The 19,379-nt window shown below is 32.1% G+C and overlaps 2 protein-coding genes across 2 annotated transcripts; both read left to right on the forward strand.

The window, feature by feature from the left end:
* Positions 1-8,933, forward strand: LOC11445033 (probable inactive purple acid phosphatase 27). The gene is made up of 13 exons (XM_003605683.4): positions 1-516; positions 643-730; positions 4,588-4,854; positions 5,211-5,319; positions 5,425-5,539; positions 5,813-5,945; positions 6,183-6,370; positions 6,904-7,090; positions 7,183-7,250; positions 7,518-7,608; positions 7,693-7,881; positions 8,399-8,479; positions 8,569-8,933. The coding sequence occupies exons 1-13, from the start codon at positions 182-184 to the stop codon at positions 8,620-8,622; spliced, it is 1,905 nt and encodes a 634-aa protein (XP_003605731.2). The 5' UTR covers positions 1-181; the 3' UTR covers positions 8,623-8,933.
* A 3,309-nt stretch (positions 8,934-12,242) lies between these two features.
* Positions 12,243-19,101, forward strand: LOC11438359 (amino acid transporter AVT1A). Its single transcript, XM_039833765.1, has 12 exons — positions 12,243-12,524; positions 13,666-13,916; positions 14,194-14,408; positions 14,517-14,540; positions 14,636-14,816; positions 14,904-15,117; positions 15,209-15,344; positions 15,444-15,463; positions 15,576-15,721; positions 16,757-16,800; positions 18,433-18,495; positions 18,835-19,101. The coding sequence occupies exons 1-12, from the start codon at positions 12,349-12,351 to the stop codon at positions 18,925-18,927; spliced, it is 1,563 nt and encodes a 520-aa protein (XP_039689699.1). The 5' UTR covers positions 12,243-12,348; the 3' UTR covers positions 18,928-19,101.
* The last annotated feature ends 278 nt before the right edge of the window (positions 19,102-19,379 follow it).

A 19,379-nucleotide genomic window follows, 5' to 3' on the forward strand; every position in this document is an offset into this window, starting at 1 on the left:
CTTTTCATTTTGTGAAATCCTAAGAGTTATCAACTTATCATTACTATTAAGAAAAGGAAAGAGTTTGATTAAAGATACAAACCAAAACCAAAGCCACATTTTCTTCCTTTCAAAACAATCACACAAAAAGCTTTGGCCTTAATTCAAATTCTATACTCTTTCTTTCCATTCATTTTTATTCATGGAATCCTCAAATTGGGTTCTAAAACATGTATTCATTTTACTCTTTTTCTTCCTTAGTAACCCTTCAATGTCTTCAACTTTCCCTTCCTCAACTTTGGACCTTACCGTTACACACACTAAAGCCTTACACCAAAATTTTACTGCATTATCAGATTTTAGGTTGATAAATAGAAGAATTTTGAATGATTGTTCTCATTTAAGTCCTTATCTTAAACTGAATATCACCTCAAATTCTAAATTGTTGGATGAGGAGTTTGTCACGGTTACCGTCACCGGCGTTTCGAAGCCGAGAGATGGAGATTGGGTGGCTATGATCTCACCTTCAAATTCCAAGTAAGAATATTACATTGATGATGAAAATGAATGTTAGTTAAAACCATTGCTATAATGTTAATTAATTCCAAATTATATGAACTATGAAATTGGATTTAATTTATTCTTTTAATTGATTATATGAAGTGTTAAAGCTTGTCTTCTCAATGAGTTCTATTATCTACAAACTGGTGATACTGCAAAACTTCCTCTACTTTGCCATTACCCTGTCAAGGTATGTCATGCACACAATACATACTTTGAAATTTTTATATTTTTTATTTATTCTTTCTTTTTCCCTTTGAGATTAATGATATGGGTTCTTTATTTTAAAAAAGTATATTAATTTATTAAGACATGTTTGCGTAATATCCATAGCCTATAATGTCTTTCAAATTATTATTTTTTTTGGTGAAAATTCTCTTTCAAATTCTTGAACAAAATAAGTAAATATAAACATGATATTGATGGTTTCTAGCAATAGCATGGCTCATAAATAGCTTGTTTGGCAAATTATTGATTGGTTTGCAATCCATTTTCAACCACCTTATCTTCGAGGTTAATTCCCACCACAACCTTTGGATGTTTGTTGATATTTTTATATCATAATTTCAAGAAAATAAATGGAAAGTCATTTCCATTATTTTGTATTATCAAGGTTTTATGCTAGTTTGTATTCTCACAACTTAGCAAGCTATAGTTGTGATCAATATTGGAAAAAGTACTTATATTTAGGGTCACACCTACCTCGAACGAAATTATCTTTTTGTTTGTGTCTGAAGTTCGAATCTCGGATCTTATATATATTATGTATTATTCTTAGCAACTGAGTTAAGTTCACGGAGACAACTCGAATGAAATTATCTACAATAGAGTGACGGAGCTGATGAAAAACCCCAAAATATTAATTAAATTTGCTTAATTAGAAACTCTTTTACTATTTAGAAAAAAACTTTATTGATTTTTTTTTATATTTTGTTGGTGATTAGCATGATATCAAACATCAAGTTATCAACCAAGTTGTCACCTTCAATATACATAAATATTATGAAAACAATAGTTGTGTTGGCATTAATGAGAACCTTAACATTCTTATATTTAGTCCAAAAATTTAAACTCGGGGAGGCTTCATTTAGAGGTTGATCATGTTATCAACATTTATTAAGAATATTGCTCTTGTCAATTTTAAAAACCTATTTAATTAAATGCTGAAATTATATATGATGCATAGGAAATGTTAACCGGTGTTCCCGGGGCACTGGTTAAGGATGCTAAAAGAAAATTATATAATAGTTATTGCATTGAAAACTATGTAATTAATACTAAAAAAAGTAAAAAAAAAGTTTCCTTTTATAAAAATAATTATCTTTTTTGACATGCTTAACGATTACCCCGAATACCGGTTAGCATGACTCTATATGCAAAAGTCAACTGCCCATAATTCATTCATACTACTAAATTAGCATTTAATTGGTCGTTGGTGCCACATTGCCTTCCTCCAACTATATGTTCATACACGCTTGCTTTTTGTTCATGTGCATCTTGTGATTGAGAGTATTGCTTATCATCAAAGGTTTAAAGTGGACCATTTAAAAATAGTATGAGTCTAAATTTAACCATATTAAAACGAAGTTTTCATCGTCATATAACAGGGAATAATCACCGTCAGAAAACCGAATATATGGGGCACAGATGATACCTTCTTAGTTCCTCCAATCAAATAATTTTTATATACATGAGTCGGAAATTAACCTTCTAATCATATGTTTAAGGGGCTCTAATTCTTTACCCACATGAACCAATCCATTGTCAATTTATATTTAACTTTTTTAAATGTCTATATTATTTCCTTCACAAAAAAAATATCTATATTATTAGCTACATAACTTGCACGGACACCTTTTGAAGTTTAAACTCTATCAACCGATTAAAATTCACGAAGTATACGCATGGATTATTTATTAATTTAGTTCGTTCAATTTTACATTAACAATCAATATATTAATTTAAAAATAACCAACAATAATATGTGTAACTACATGTCTTTATCAATGGAGGGACTCTGTATCCCTCAATATCCACACATCTGGTTGAAATAATTGCCTCTTATTGCATAAAGAAAATATAGTTACATATGGTTTAGAATCAACATTATTAACATATGTATTCATCCCAAAACGTCAAAATCATACATAAATGCATATTACGTGTTCTCTTTTAATTCCTTGGACCATCTACAACAGAGCACCTCGATTTAAGTGCTTAAACGGGACCTTTTTATCCACATCATTCATTTTACAATAGTATTTAATAAACATCAATTTTCTCTAACCCAGTACCACAAAATAAATTATTAAATAGGTCCCACAAATAATTCAATATCATTATATTTCAACAAAAATATATTTATTTCATTATGATTTATTAAATGGGGTTCACAAAAAGTGTAGAGAGAGAGGATGCTTCCATAGCCACCCTTCTCTAGAGACATCAAAATATTATACTCCATAATGGAGGTGCCTATTTAATATGATGCTAAATAGGTGAAGCATCCACTATTATGGATGGTCTTATGTGACGAATTACGATCTCAATAGCACAACCATTTAAGCCTTAATTTTTTTTTAATCATATTTTTCGTATATAGATCTATTAAATATTTAATACTATTTTTCTGCAAAAGAAAATATTATATATGTTTTTTCAGTATCTATTTTTATATCTTTGTTCTTTGATAATACATAAACATTTATTTTACATCATCATATATTTATTTTCATGTGTAAACACAAAGAATGAGATATATTACCTGTCATAGTAGGGACATGGACATTAAAGCCAAAAATATATGCTCTCTTGACGTAATTGTCAAAGTTTACGTTCACGCAATATTTTATCCATTTTGAGATCAAAACAATGTTTCGTGGCATTCCTATAAGATGTTTTGGTTAAGGTGAAATAAAGGTATATTCCTATTTGCCTAGGAATATAAATTTATAAAATGTTTAATTTATGTATAAAGAGATTTTACACTATCAAATCCAACAAAAGATTTTACACTATCAATCAATTGCAACCATGAGATAATTTAAAATGTTTGAGTATACCATACCTATTTCTAAAATCACATTTGTAATTGCTTATAATGTGTTGAGAGTATAAAACTTTTTATGCCGAAACTATATAAAAAATAAACTTATTTTTGAATAGAAAATGGGCTCTAATATTTCAACTTCGTGAAAATGAAAAAATGCTCCCAATTCTCAATACATCTTTTAATATTTGATTTTAAAAGATATTTGATTAAACTCCCATAACATAAGGGGTACCGCAAAGAGTTAAAAAAGGACACAATACAAGCGTCGCTAAAATTCTAAAGTAGAAGAAAACAAAATATTATAAAGTAGTGTAACCAAGACAAACCAAAGGGTCGGACCATGACTTCTGAATTTTTTATTTTAAGTAAAAGAGTTTATCACAAGATAACTAATTATGTGTCAAGAAATTAAGATGATATTAAAAGAGTTGACCTATATGAAAAATAACAATAATTTGAAAAGGTTAAATATATTTTTTAGTCCCTACAAAATCACGAGTTATTAAGTTTAGTTCTTATAAAATTTTAATGGTAATTTTAATCCTCTAAAATATTATAGTTTGTGATAATAGTCCCTATTTTGAAAACTTTTTACAAAAATGTATACTTTAGTCCTCCAAAATAGTCCTTATAAAATATAAATAGGGACTAAAAATGAATAAAATTTTTGTAGGGACTAAACTTAAAAGTTTGTAATTTTGTAGTGACTAAAAACATATTTAACCCATAAAACTATATTAGTGGTCTAGGAGATTAATTACTTGGCTAGTCGGTTTGATAATTGGTTAAGTTCTAAATATGCCCTATAAATACAGCAATTGCATTCTATAATTTTTTTTTTTTCTTTTATCAGAATAATTCCTTATGATTCCAGAAATCCTTCAAACTTCAATAGTATGTGCTAATGTGGTGACCAACCATATGTAAATGTACTAAATCTTGAAATAATAATAATGTTTGTGTGTATATATTCTGATTAAATAACTAAAATGTAGGCACAATACTTGAAAAACGATCCAGATTACATGAGCTGCAAAAAGAAAGAATGCAAGAAAGAACAGAATGGGAAATGCAGTGTGACAACTTGTAGTGGTTCAATAAAGTTTCATGTTATCAACATTAGAAGTGATATAGAATTTGTGTTCTTCACTGGTGGCTTTCTCACCCCGTGCCTTGTCGGAAGGTCCACTCCTTTGAGTTTTGCTAATCCTAAGAAGCCACTTTATGGACATATCTCAAGTATAGATTCAACTGCAACATCGGTAAGTACCATCATTTATTCCGAAATGCAGGGTTTTAAATAAAGGTTCGCGGTTGCAAAGTTGCGCCGCAATATAATGGTTTTTGAGTTTGCCAAAACTGTGACATCGCCCATACTTGACCGCAATTCTCTGCAGTGTAAAGGATTGGAACAAGTGTGGGCGATGTCAAGTGTGACTTTATAAGTAGTAATGATTCTAATCAAATATTTTAAACGATCTGACGATTACGATTGACTGACGGTGTAAAAAATCTTTACACCAACAACGTATATGAATTAAGAAGAATGCCACAGATACCGACAAAATGGCCACTCATACACCAGAATCTAACAATTATAAAATAATTGGTGCTGCAGATGAGATTGACATGGGTTAGTGGGGACAAGGAACCTCAGCAAATCCAATATGGAAATGGAAAAACAGTAACTTCTGCAGTTACTACTTTTTCACAAGAAGATATGTGCAGTGAGTGATAACTTTACTTTTCCATGCTCATTTAAGTATTTGTTTCATATATGCTTCTATATATAGCTTTATCTAAGATTAATTTTTTCCATCTTAAATTGATAGGTTCGGTAGTGCCTAGTCCTGCCAAGGATTTTGGATGGCATGATCCGGGATACATCCATTCAGCACTGATGACAGGACTTAAGCCATCGAGTGCCTACTCCTACAGATATGGAAGGTATGAAGTTTCCATGTTAGATGTGTTCATAACTTAAATTAGTATGAAAAATGTTGTGGTTGCGATTGCAGTTAGACTGAAAATGTTGATATTGCGGTAAAATGTGATCACAATCGCTGGTTATAGACCGCAATTTAGAACCATGGGCAGACTATTTAATGGAATACTAGTAGAACACTTGAATTGAAAATATTTATATTTGTGAACAAATTATGGCTAGAAATTATGATTTTGCTCATAAAGTAATTTGATTTTGTTCCGATGATGGTCTAGTAACTCGGCTGATTGGAGTGAACAAACCAAATTTTCAACTCCACCAGCTGGAGGATCAGATGAGCTCAAATTCATTTCCTTTGGTGATATGGGAAAAACCCCTCTTGATGCTTCAGAAGAACACTACATTCAGGTAAATTTCTATTTCAAATTAAATAAGCTTTGGAATTTTAATGCGTACTGAGATAACACATTACGAAATGACCGGTGGTGAACTATGAAGCATTGATATAGATACCGAACACAAAAATTTAAGCAAATGAAAATAATGGAATGTAATCACATGTGCCAGTGTTGAAGTGTCGGTGCTACATCTTCACCTACAACATTGTATCTGTATGTATTGACGATCTTGATTGAATTTGAACAGCCTGGAGCACTATCGGTTATCAAAGCGATAGCTAATGAAGTGAACTCCAACAATGTAAACTCGGTGTTTCACATTGGAGACATAAGTTATGCAACTGGTTTTCTAGCAGAATGGGATTTCTTCTTGAACCTTATTAGTCCAGTAGCTTCAAGAGTTTCTTACATGACAGCAATCGGGAATCATGAGAGGTATTGCAATGACTTTATACATATTATGTATTAAGAAAATGAATGAGAGTGGGTAACATCCCAACTTTAATCAATGATGTGGTTAAATCAATTATAGTTTACAAATTGTAGTGACCAAGAAAAGGACAAAAATTGTTAAAATTTTAATTGAAATTGAATTATCTAAAGGAGTAGCTGTTTTGGGAATTTTGCCTTAAATGACTAAGTTGTGGATTAAGCTGCTGTATAAGTGATTCATAGGGATGATAATACATGTTGGAACTGTTATGTATTAAGTACACGTCAGTAGTATGGTTGCACTCAGTGCGACTCATGTACGTACACACCAGTGGTACTTTATCAGACGTATAAGATGAGTAACCTTATATTTTGTTTAGAAGAATCTTATTATTATTGTAATTTTAATGTATCCAGTACTAAGTTAACCGCGTATGCTAGATATTCTAGATCAATCTAGTATGAGTGTTACAGAGTGTGCAATGACTTATGAGTTATGACATATCATTACTGAACTTGTTCTTATTTATATTCAGGGATTATATAGATTCTGGTTCAGTTTATGTTACTCCTGACTCTGGTGGTGAATGTGGAGTACCATATGAAACATACTTTCCAATGCCAACTGCAGCAAAGGATAAGCCTTGGTACTCTATTGAACAAGGAAGTGTTCATTTCACAGTAATATCAACTGAACATGACTGGTCCGAAAATTCTGAGCAGGTAAAATAATAAAGAAATTTATTATTTTTAATTTAAAATATTCTAGTTTAATCAAATAGCTGAGATATATATATGTAATTTTTGTATTACAGTATAACTGGATAAAAAAGGACTTGGCATCTGTTAATAGACAACATACTCCTTGGCTGATTTTCATGGGGTAAGTGATCGTTGTGTAATTTTTCCGAACCAATGTTTAAAAAACTGAACTAGACAACAAACTCGTGAGACCTTATGGATCATGCATGGTTCAGCCACCTTTAACCGCTTGAACCGGAACCAAACGGCTACCAAACGGCCAAAATAACTGAATTGTAGTAAAGGCCGATTCAAGATTCAAACAGTTAAACCATCTGGTTTGGTTCAGTTTTTAAAATATTGTTATCAACTTCATAACATCTATTAAACATAAAATTCTACTATACAGACATAGACCAATGTACACTTCCAACAACGGATTTTCATCTAAAGATCAGAAATTTATTAACGCTGTGGAGCCATTGCTGTTACAGAATAAGGCAAGAACATCACTCCTTAGAACTCGGTTACTTACAGTTCCTTGTATAAGAAGCTAACTTATGTACATTGTGAACATGAAACAGGTTGACTTGGTTCTTTTCGGCCATGTGCATAATTATGAGAGAACTTGTTCTGTCTATCAGAATAAGTGCAAAGCCATTCCTATAAAAGATCAAAAGGGAGTAGACACATATGATAACAGAAATTATAGTGCTCCTGTACATGCTGTCATTGGCATGGCCGGTTTCGCATTAGACAAATTCTCAAACAATGTAACTAATTTTCCTTTCGTCACACTCTTTTTTATAATGATTGTTCTAAATTGTGGTTATGGTCGCAGTGGCAGTTTTGCTGCTAAATTTGATATTTCAGCAAAATACTGCCGACCTATGAAGCAGGGATACGGACATGGAGACCGGACACGACACTGACACGCAGACACTGCTAATAATTTGAAAATATCACATAATTCAGTGTAATTATATGTGTTGGTGTCGGTCGGCGTCAGACATGACACCCGACACCAAGACATGCCTAATCCGAGGAGTACCCGTGCTTCATAGCTGCCGACAAAGACGTAATTATGATTACAAGGCCGTTGCAGAGACCTCTCAAACTTTTATATTGCAGCCGCTATTGCAAATTCATACCGCAATTTAGACCTATGTCTATACTTAATCCTTCACTGTTCTTATACTTTCTATTCTTTCAAGAAAGTTACTTAACATGCAATTATGCTTATGATTTTTTTACTAAGCAATTAAACTGTATGTTCTGTTGCATTGGCAGGCTGAGAGCTGGAGCTTGAAAAGGATTTCTGAGTTTGGTTATTTAAGGGCACATGCTACTAGAAATGATTTAAGCTTAGAGGTTAGTATCTAAATACTTATATTCCAACCTCATAAAACTACTGAGTTTGTGATTTTGTGCACTAAGAATTACTTCAACCTTCATTGCAGTTTGTGACATCAGATACAAGAGAAGTTAAGGACAGTTTTCGCATAACAAAGTGAAGGCTTACTCAAAGAAAAAGAGAGAAAGAAATGTAGAGTTGTACAAGGTCTAATAAAGATAAAAAAAGACAAATAAATACACACATATAGATATATTAAAAGGCAAAGGAGATCTATAAACACTCCGATAAAAATCATTTCGATTGATTCTTTGTACTCTATATACATGATTGTTGATTTTTTAACAAAGAATTACCTATAGATAATAAAATCTTGTTATTGTAATGTAGCCCTCATTTCATGTCATAATCAGGATCAAAATATATTGGGAAATGTTAACCGAGTACCCGGCACTAGTATAGTTAGCACTAGTATAGTTAAGAAGACTAATATATAAATTTTGTATTGGAAAGTGATTAAAAGTGGATTGTTCTACTTTATGAAAGTCAATAAGTTGTTGTTTTTAATAGAAAATTTATGCTTTTAACTTAACGTGCCCTCAGGACATTACTTAACAAAACCCAAATATATATTAATGTTTGAGTAAATAGGCAATTACCCCCTGAAATTGTAAGTTTCATCAATTACCCCTCTGAAATTAACAAAACTTCAATTACCCCCCTGAAATTTCACAACGTTAATCAATTTACCCCCTCCGTCAAATTTTTCTGTTAGTGAACATGACGTTTTGCAAATACCCCCCTGAAGTTTTGCACTTATGTGCAATGCCCCCCAAATTTAAATATTTATATTATTTTTTTCTTAAAGACAAACAAATTAACGATTAAATATGAAAGCTAACTATTAATTTTGGAGTTTGAAAAAATTACATGCATATATACATCAAAATAGGGAAAAATGTGTATTTTTAAAGTGACAATAATGGTTATTTCTAATAGACAAATTATTATTTTTAGAGGTTTATAGACAAATTAATAATCAGTTTTAAATTTATATTTTCTCCTTCACCATCTTAGTCTTTTAACTTCTCTAACTCCTTCAACAATTTGCTCAAACCATTTAAACTACACAACCCCCAATATTTTCATATGATTTGTTCTTGTTTACACACTTTATAGAAAACTTCATTCTAACTTCTTGTTTGTGCTTCAGGCAAGGACAATCATTAATCGTATACAATTTAGCTCACACCAAAATACTATCAGACGGACATACCATATATAGCATATTAAGTAATATTCGTGTAAAAAAGACACAAATGAAATATGTGATCAGTATGTATAGAGGAACACTTATTGAGAAATGTCAAACACTTAGACATATATTTCTTTATCTTTGAAATTAATCCAAAAATCATCCCATTATTGCCACTTTAAAAAATACACATTTTTCCCCATTTTGAAGCCTATTTTGATGTATATATGCATGTACTTTTCCCAAATTCCAAAATTAATAGTTAGTTTTAATATTTAACTATTAATTGTTTGTTTTTAAGAAAAAAATAATATAAATTTTTAAGTTCAAGGGGTATTTGCAAAACGTCATATTCACTAACAGAAAAATTTGACGGAGGGGGTAAATTTATTAACGTTGTAAAATTTCAGGGGGGTAATTGAAGTTTTGTTAATTTCAGGGGATAATTGACGAAACTTACAATTTTAGGGGGGTAATTGCCTATTTACTCATTAATGTTTCATAGTATACCGCTAACTATTAATTTCGAATAACACTTGGGTGACATTGTGGTTGATGATATTCGTGACATTGACCAACCACAATATCATAAGTGTAAAAAAAACATAAAATCCTTGTGAAAGAAAGAGAAGAAAGAAAATGTAATTGATGTTTATAGAACCGAAAAAGAAAATGTGAGTTGCTTAATATATAGTACTTTATTTTTAGGGTAAATTACATCGGTCATTCCTAAGGTTTTTTTTTTTTTTTTTTTTTTTTAAGGAATTCCTAAGGCTTTCTTAAACACCCTCGAAGCATGTTATATAGTTAAATCCAATATAACTTTTTTTTGGTAGTGGTTAGGGTTTGAACCCGAGATTTTGTATATTTTTATGCATTACTCATAAATAAAAGAAACATTTTTGGAAATATTATACAAATCGGATAACTGTTAATAAGTTTTTTACGAAAAACATTTATGTTTTAAATTCGATGAAAATCACACCAATAAAATACTTGATGTGCGGAGCAAGTAATAATCAAGCAACCAAACAAAGTGTATGGAAGTTATAAACATAAACAAAAGTAGAAAAACAGCGAGAGAAAGAAAGAAAGAAAGAACACACGAAATTTGTATACCCTAGTTCGGTCCAATACTGACCTAGTTTGGGGGAGAGAGCAGCTCTTCGTTCCACTGTAATGATGAGTAACTTTACAAAAGAGATATCAATGGGTTACAAGAATAAATCTCCCGCCTAATTCTACCAAAAGTCCAAATCTTTTCTCGTGTCCAAGAGACTCAATCCTAATAGTGTTTCCAAATATGAATCAACCTCATTTGTTGCAAAGAGCAAACTCTATACAAACCCTAGTTTTCTTGTTGACTTCTAAACCCTTGTTTCAGCCCCCTTTATCTCAAGGTTTACTCTGGTACCAAGTCTATATTTATAGTAAAAGTATCCCTCATAAAATTGGAACAAATCTCAGCCCAAAAATTCGATTCTGTTATATTTTCTGCAGGCAAATTCGAGCCCCGATTTTGCTCTTCGACCACCGATTTTTCACGTACCAACAGGCTGAAAAACCACAGCCAAATTCGGGCCTTGGACAGCACCATTCGAGCCCCGATTTTAACAGATTCAAAACTCCAATTTCGAGTTACTTTCAAAATAATTTACAAAACTAAAATTTTTTATATAAGTTGTTCGAAAACATTTTAAAAACCGAAAAAATTTATAAAAGACATTTTTGGGAATCCAACGCACATCGAAAAACTACAAAACTTTTTGAGAAAAAATGGATGTGTTTTAGTTTATTATAAATGAAAGTAAAATACTACTTCTTAAAAAAAATAGAAAATAAAAAAACCATATTGTATTAAAAAAAGTTGAAAAATAATAAATTGAATTCTTTTTAAATTAAAATATAGTTGAATCCAATACAACTTTACTCATTTTGTTTTCTTTAACAAAAAATTTTCATAACTAATAAATGAAAGTAAAATAAACACGTCACACAAAATATAGGATGAGATTATAATGATTGAGCAAATTCTATGATACACTCAAAAATTAATATTGAAAAGAGTTGTTTTTATAAGAAAAAAAATTATTTTCTATCATTAATAATTACAATAATTAGATCTTATTTATCAAGTGTCGACTAAAAAAAATTTACTTTTTTTAAATTTTTGTTGCATGTACCAGAATATTGATTGTTTTTTATGAGAAAATGTTAAAAATTTAATATGATTCTTATAAATAATAAAATTATGTTTTTTCTTATAAAATGATGTTTTATAAAATATAAATATTGATAAATAACTCTTTATTTCATAAAATGATATTTAATTATAATTTTTTGAAGTAGGAATACCGGTATACCTCGGAGAAGTTTCCTCATGATTGAGGTGCATGGTAAAATTTCTCAATCAAATGAAATTACAACACGACAAGTGCCACGTTATACATATTTCCAATGCTGTTCTGCCACCTTTATCATCCTTCTGGATTTTTCTATGATAACAGCTGCTCATTCACTATCTGCCCATTCTCTTTACTTTCTCTTGTGTCATCTTCAGTCATCAACAATTTATCAAGATAATAAAATCATCCTAGAGAAGAGAAGACATTACTTACACAAAGTGCAACCATGGGTAGCAGCAATAAGGAGAAGGAGAGAAACATTGAGTTTATGTTTAACGATGATGATGTAGAGGAACAATATGAAAAGATAGAGAGCGAGAGTAGTAGTGATAATGATGATGATGATGATCATTCAGTTCAGCTTCAGTCTTTCACTTCTCAGCAATGGCCTCAAAGCTACAAGTATAACTAATCAATTAATTGCTACTGCTTCTATTGTTTACTTTGTATATTTTCACATTTGGTTTTACCCATATTTGTTACTCTTCGAAATAAACCTGACTAAGCTGAGCTGAGATCAGTGGCGGAGCCAGAAATTATATAGAGCCTGGGCAAAAATTGCACATTTTTTGCGGAAAATTTGATAGACTTCCCATGTAATGTTACTTCCTTCCTGTGGATAATTGCACATTTCCTGCGGATCCTAAAATCTTAAGGAAACAATTACCCACGAAGATATACATTTGCCTGGGAACCTAAATCCATGGTAAATCTGCAGGAAAAGCGAAAAGTTCTAGTAATGGTTGGGCTTGTTACAAAGAAAGTTGAAGCTGAGCTTGGGCTAGTGCCCAGGCTAGTTGGGGGGTGGCTCCGCCCCTGGCTGAGATGGTGTTGCATAGCTTAGTAAGCTTTGGTAGAATTGAGTTAGGTGGATTTTTATTGAATGGTTGAGAGAATAAGGAATGGTTTAGAGAATATGAGGACTCCTTGTTTTCCCATCTTATTGATTTCTTGCACACTCTATGTAATTTGGATTATATAATCCAAATGGCATGAACATCCCATCTAAACCTCCCAAACATGTTAAAACATTCAGGATTTTAGAATCTGGACAGGGCATGCGAGAAACTAATAAGATGAGAAAAGTAATGGCCGAATGTGATTAAGACCAACCAATCAAGAAGGCCCAAATTAGAGAACTATGTGGGGCCTTAAGCTGGCTTAAGGACTTCCATATTACAGATAGGAGATTGCATAGTAGACACCTAACAATTGCTTACAGACACCTCAAACTACTGAAAATACCCCAACGGTAGTTAACTATTATTCACATCAATTTTTAAATCGGTTAAATTAATTTAAAAAGTGATATGAACGGTAGTTAACTACTGTACGGAGTGTTTTTTTTTAGGTGTATGTAAGCAATTACTAGGTGCCTAAAGAGCAATCTCCATACAAATATGCAAACTATTTCCATTCCATTAGAATATATTCCCTACTTTTGCTATTTCTCATTTTTATTTTTGCACACTTACTTGCCTATGATGGTTAACATGTGAATGAGATTGGAGATTTCTTATTATTTTCTACTTGATTATAACAGAGAGACTACAGATTCTTACACAATTGCTACAGCACCAAATTTTGTGTCAATTCTACGAGGGCCAAGTTCTATTTATTCAAGTTTTAGCAATCGTTCAAAGAGTGACTTAGACATAGATGGAAAGACTCCTTTTCTATCAGGTCTTGAAGGTACTACTCAATCCACATGGTGGGAGAAACGTTCGACGCAAAATCTTGTTGGAGAAATGCCTCTTGGTTATGGTTGCAGCTACACTCAAACAGTTTTCAATGGTATGTATGATAATTTTATTTGACATGTGCATGTTCGCTATGTACATCGTATGTTCAGTTGCACGCAAAGAAAATGTGTATTTCTTATAAAGTTATTGTATACCAAGTTTGGACATTCTAATCATATGAAAGCCTTATTATGTATTTGCAAGAAGCTCATTCCGTACCTTATATTGCTTGTAATTTATTTTCTTTTATTTTGTTCCGTCTGCAAATATCTATCCATACTTGATTTCAATTTTGACACGGATGATGAGGCGATGATATGACTTTGCAGGGATTAATGTGATGGCTGGAGTGGGCCTTCTGTCTACACCTTATACAGTGAAACAAGCTGGTTGGATGGGCTTGGTCCTGATGCTTATTTTTGCATCTGTTTGTTGTTATACAGCCACCCTTATGAGACACTGCTTTGAAAGCAGAGAAGGACTCACTAGCTATCCAGATATAGGAGAAGCTGCATTTGGTAGATATGGCCGTATTTTTGTATCTGTGAGTTTTTCTATATGCTTATTGAAATCCTGTGTTTATGCTTTTTTTTTTCCAACTAACAAATTAGTGATTTTATTAATCATTGCTTACTATTGATATTTGTTGCAGATCATTTTGTACACTGAATTATATGTAAGTTCTGCAACCATTTTTTACATTCCTTTGGAACCGTTATTTTATTTTTTTGTGACTTCACCGTATGTTTAAGAATCGTTTCGTGAGTGCAGTCATATTGTGTGGAATTCATCACCTTGGAAGGAGATAACCTCACTGGTCTGTTTCCTGGAACGTCCTTAGATATAGGCGGTCTCCATTTAGATTCCATGCACTTGTTTGGAGTTCTGACTGCATTAGTTATTCTACCCACTGTTTGGTTGAAGGATCTCCGAGTAATCTCGTATCTATCAGGTTCTCTATATTCTAAAAGTGAATATTTCTGTTTTTAAATTTTACAACTTGTCATATCCTCATTAGAACTTCGATTGTAATCTTCAGTTGGAGGGATTGCAGCAACAATATTGATTATTATATCTGTGTTCTCTGTCGGGACGACTGTTGGATTCCATCATACTGGTCGAGTGGTGAATTGGAGCGGCATTCCATTTGCTATTGGTGTTTATGGGTTTTGCTTTGCAGGACATTCAGTCTTTCCAAATATATACCAGTCTATGGCTGACAAAAAACAGTATACCAAAGCATTGATAACATGGTCCGATACCTAACTTTTAATGTCACTGTAACAAGATATCGATTTGTTCTTTGTGAATCTCTGATTCCTCAACGTATTTCTTTGCGTGCAGTTTTGTTTTGTGTATTTTGATATATGGAAGCGTTGCGGTCATGGGATTTCTCTCCTTTGGCGATGACACTCTGTCTCAGATAACATTGAATATGCCAGCAGGTGCATTTGCTTCCAAAGTTGCATTGTGGACAACAGTAAGTTTGAAATTTTGTTCGTCTCTCGATGCTATTTTAATAGGTTCATTCTAGAGTGAAAATTATTTATCACTGATGTTCTCATGGTTTTTTTTTCAGGTAATTAACCCATTGACTAAATATCCTTTTTGCATATATTGAATGTTTACGATAGCTATACAATTAGATACAGTTTAATCCAACTTAAGAAAAAGCTTAGGTTGACTTTGAATTTTCCTTAATAATTAACAAATATGCTTTGTTGATGAATCCACTGGCGAGGAGTCTAGAGGAGTTGCTGCCAGAGAGAGTTTCAAGTACTTATTGGTGCTTTATTCTTCTTAGAACAACACTTGTTGCATCTACAGTTTGTGCTGCTTTTCTGATTCCTTTTTTTGGTAAGTTTTGGAGCATTTTCAATAGTTACTTTTTAAGGAACTCGTTTGGTTTTCATACATTTTGCTCTAATGGTAAAAAATTATGTAACTCTTAAGCAACCGACACTTTCATGATCTAGAATGTTCAGTCTGATCTTTTAAATATAATTACTTAAGGACTAGATATAGATGATGTTGTTCCCTACTGTGCTGCAAATATAAGATTACTTAACTGTATATACACAAGGCACGTTAATATTTGAAGTTTAGTAAAAAAAGTAAAAATGCCATATCGGGAGGACTTGGAATAGGATTTGATGTCCTTCTCTGTCGTTGCTGCAAAGTGGCTTCACGATGTGTCATGGATCTAGCACTGAGTAGGTACTACATGTTAAGAAACAGGAATATAAAAATATGCTGAACCTTGATTTTCATGTTTTCTTAATCAACGCATGAGAACGATATTGTTGAAGAACAAAAATGGTGTTTTCATTATGGTCTTACAGAACGACGATTGCTTTGGGTATGGCTTCAACTATTCCTCCAGCCTGTCAATTAGTTTACCACAAACATGTTATGCACAAATGATCAAATTATGTTTAAATGATTTTAAAAACGAAATTGTGGAATGGAATATGGGTTGAATGGTTTTTCAATTTTTTCATTTTATTATATTTTGTTCTTATTTAATATTTCAATTTTCCGATCATTGAATGGTTTATAACGATGCCATAGAGAATGCAGTAGATATGAGTCGTTGATGATCCTGATCCCTTGGAAAGCCAGATCAATACGGGGTTTTTATAAAATACCAGTAGCTATTTTTGTTAATTCCTACCTCGTTTGTAACTTTTGAAAATATAGTGTACATGATTAAAAGCAGGAATATAAAACTATCATCAAATGTATTCTTTGTTATTATATTTTCATTTGCAATATTTTGTTTATTGTATGTACATCAAACAATTTTTATAACAAAATTCTATGTTAAATATATAAGCTGGTAACATGTCATATATGAAACGAATGACTAATGCAGTTTTGTTATAATTACAGGACTTGTGATGGCTTTGATCGGTTCACTCTTCAGTATGCTTGTGGTAAGCAATGAAATTACAATTTTGTTGCGTTTGTCCTACCTTTACGATAAAATTATCGACATATATTCACCAAGTAGCTCAAGCATTAATAGGATAGTTGGTTTACGACAAGGTATTAGAGTTTCTGGTCTTGAGTTTGGCGTAAAATATCTGATAAAAGGTTCAATTTCAGTAGTCAATGTCTATGATGTCCAGATTATAAAAGCTTCATTTTTAGCTCAATTATATAACAGAAAAACTGTCGAACAACTAACTGAGATAACAGAAAAAACCAACTCTATCTACTCAGTTACTTGCGCCACAAGCAAGGTAACCATTGACTATTTTTGAATTAGCTCAAAGCCCACCACCTTAATTCATTTTAGTCAATGCTTCAATTTCCATCGAGTCTCTTGGTTTCGTAAACACTTCAATCTTAACACCTTTGGTTAGAACATCTGCAATCTGATTCTCACTTTTGGAATGTTCCAACTTCAGTTTTCCTTTGCTTACTTGCTCTCTCAAGTAATGAAACCTCATTTCTATGTGCTTACTTCTCCCATGTGCAATGGGATTTTTAGCTAAGTTGATGGTAGAAATGTTGTCGATCTTCAATGTCACAGCTTCACACTTCTCATCGATAATTTCATTAATCAAGTTTATTAGCCAGATTGTTTGACATGCACACAGTGATGCAACAATGTCACCTATATAAGCATACCAATAAACACTTGAGATCCAATAAGTCTTCCGTATTGAGTTGGATCAACATCACTCTCATCATTGTTCTTAGACAATTGAAATATTGTCTTGGCAGGAGTCACTGCATGATTACGGTATTCAATATCAAATTTCTTAAGAATTTTAATAGCATATCTTCTTTGGTGCATTAGCAGATCCCTACTTCTTCTATGAAACTCAATTCCTAGAAAGTATGAGATGTGACCAAGGTCTGTCATCTCAAATTGTCTCATCATATCTTTTCTAAATTCACTTATATGAGCGAGCTTCACTGCTGCCTATTATTAACAAAAAGTCAACATAAAGACATAGAATTATCACACCTTTGTTGTTATCCTTTTTGACATATACAACATGTTAAGAAACATATTTGACGATGGAGCGTATTTCAGTTAGGAATCCATCTTTTCTTATTCCATGCCCTCGGTGACTGTTTCAATCCATAGAGAGCTTTCCACAATCTACACACCTTTGATTCATGATCTTTCACTTCAAAGCTTGGAGGTTGTGCTACAGAAACCTCTTCATCTAATGAGAGATGGAGGTTTTGCAGGTAGAACCCCGTTGAGCTAAACCGTCATCCTCTTTCACGCTACATCAACTCTGGTTGTTGATCTTAATTCACATTTAGATTAGATTTTATATTTCATAGGTTAGAAATATTTATAAGTTGTGAAATTAAAAGTGTTTATTTTGTAATGTATTCTGCATATTTAGGTCAATACTTGTTTGGAATGACGAATGCATAATCGATTGTTGATTCTTTTGCGGTATAATATTACTATAATTGTTTCTTGACATGAACTAGAATTTTCTATAGCCCGTTGTGATTTCCTTTATTGCCATTACTCCGGTTTCATGCTTGGAATTCTTATAAATCTCATCTAATTTGGGGAATGCACAAATTTGCAGTCGGTGGTAATGCCCAGTTTATGCTTTTTAAAAATTGTCGGGAAGAAGGCTACAAGGTCACAGGTAATAATGCTACTAAATATTGAATTTAATTTTCATATCATTGAACCATATTTGCAATAAAATATATATTCATGGACTATAGTAACAAGGGCTCACACTTTTAGGCACCAGAATGCATGAATGTGTTTAATGCTATTCTATCAGAGTTTTCACATACTGCAGAACAAACCTCCCTAAATCTGTATTATTTCGTGCGTTTTACATTTAAGTTTAGATCCTTGTATTCTCCTTAATCTTTAGTTTATGAGTGAACCTATAAATTACTAATGTGTATGTCCAACTAATTTTCCTATTCCTTCAATTTTGTCTGATTTTTTTTCATTTTCCTAACACTACCAGGTTATCGTGAGCGTTATAATTGCTGCTGCCGGAATCGTTTGTGGACTACTTGGAACATATTCCTCTCTGATGGATATTGTCAACAGTTACTAAAACAATTACTACTCTCACTCTCTTTATGGTGGAGAGTTTATGCTGAGTTTTTTTTTTTTTTTTTTTTTTTTTAAATTACAGCTTACCAGAACTTTGTTTTATTTTGAACTCTATCAAATTTATATTTTGCACCAGAACTGCCAATCAATTTATATTATAAGTAGAGTTAAAATAGTTAAGTATATCATCCATAATATATATTTTTATTTTTTTTTACACAATGGAGGGCTACTAACAACTAATTAAACGAGGACAATCATGTCCTAATGAGCTTAGCTTAGTTGATATGGACAATGTGATAGAAATGTGAATCAGGAAGTGGGCTTGGACTATGGGTCTCTTTCAAGAGTTTGGAAGGTTTACACTAGGAAAAGGACAAAAGGAGCAAAGAATGGTAACGTGGCAATGAAGTATGCGTGAGTAGAAAGAAAGCTGATTATATAAGTACAAGG

Source organism: Medicago truncatula, chromosome 4 (assembly GCF_003473485.1).
Source record: "Medicago truncatula cultivar Jemalong A17 chromosome 4, MtrunA17r5.0-ANR, whole genome shotgun sequence".
Taxonomy (NCBI): Eukaryota; Viridiplantae; Streptophyta; class Magnoliopsida; order Fabales; family Fabaceae; genus Medicago; species Medicago truncatula.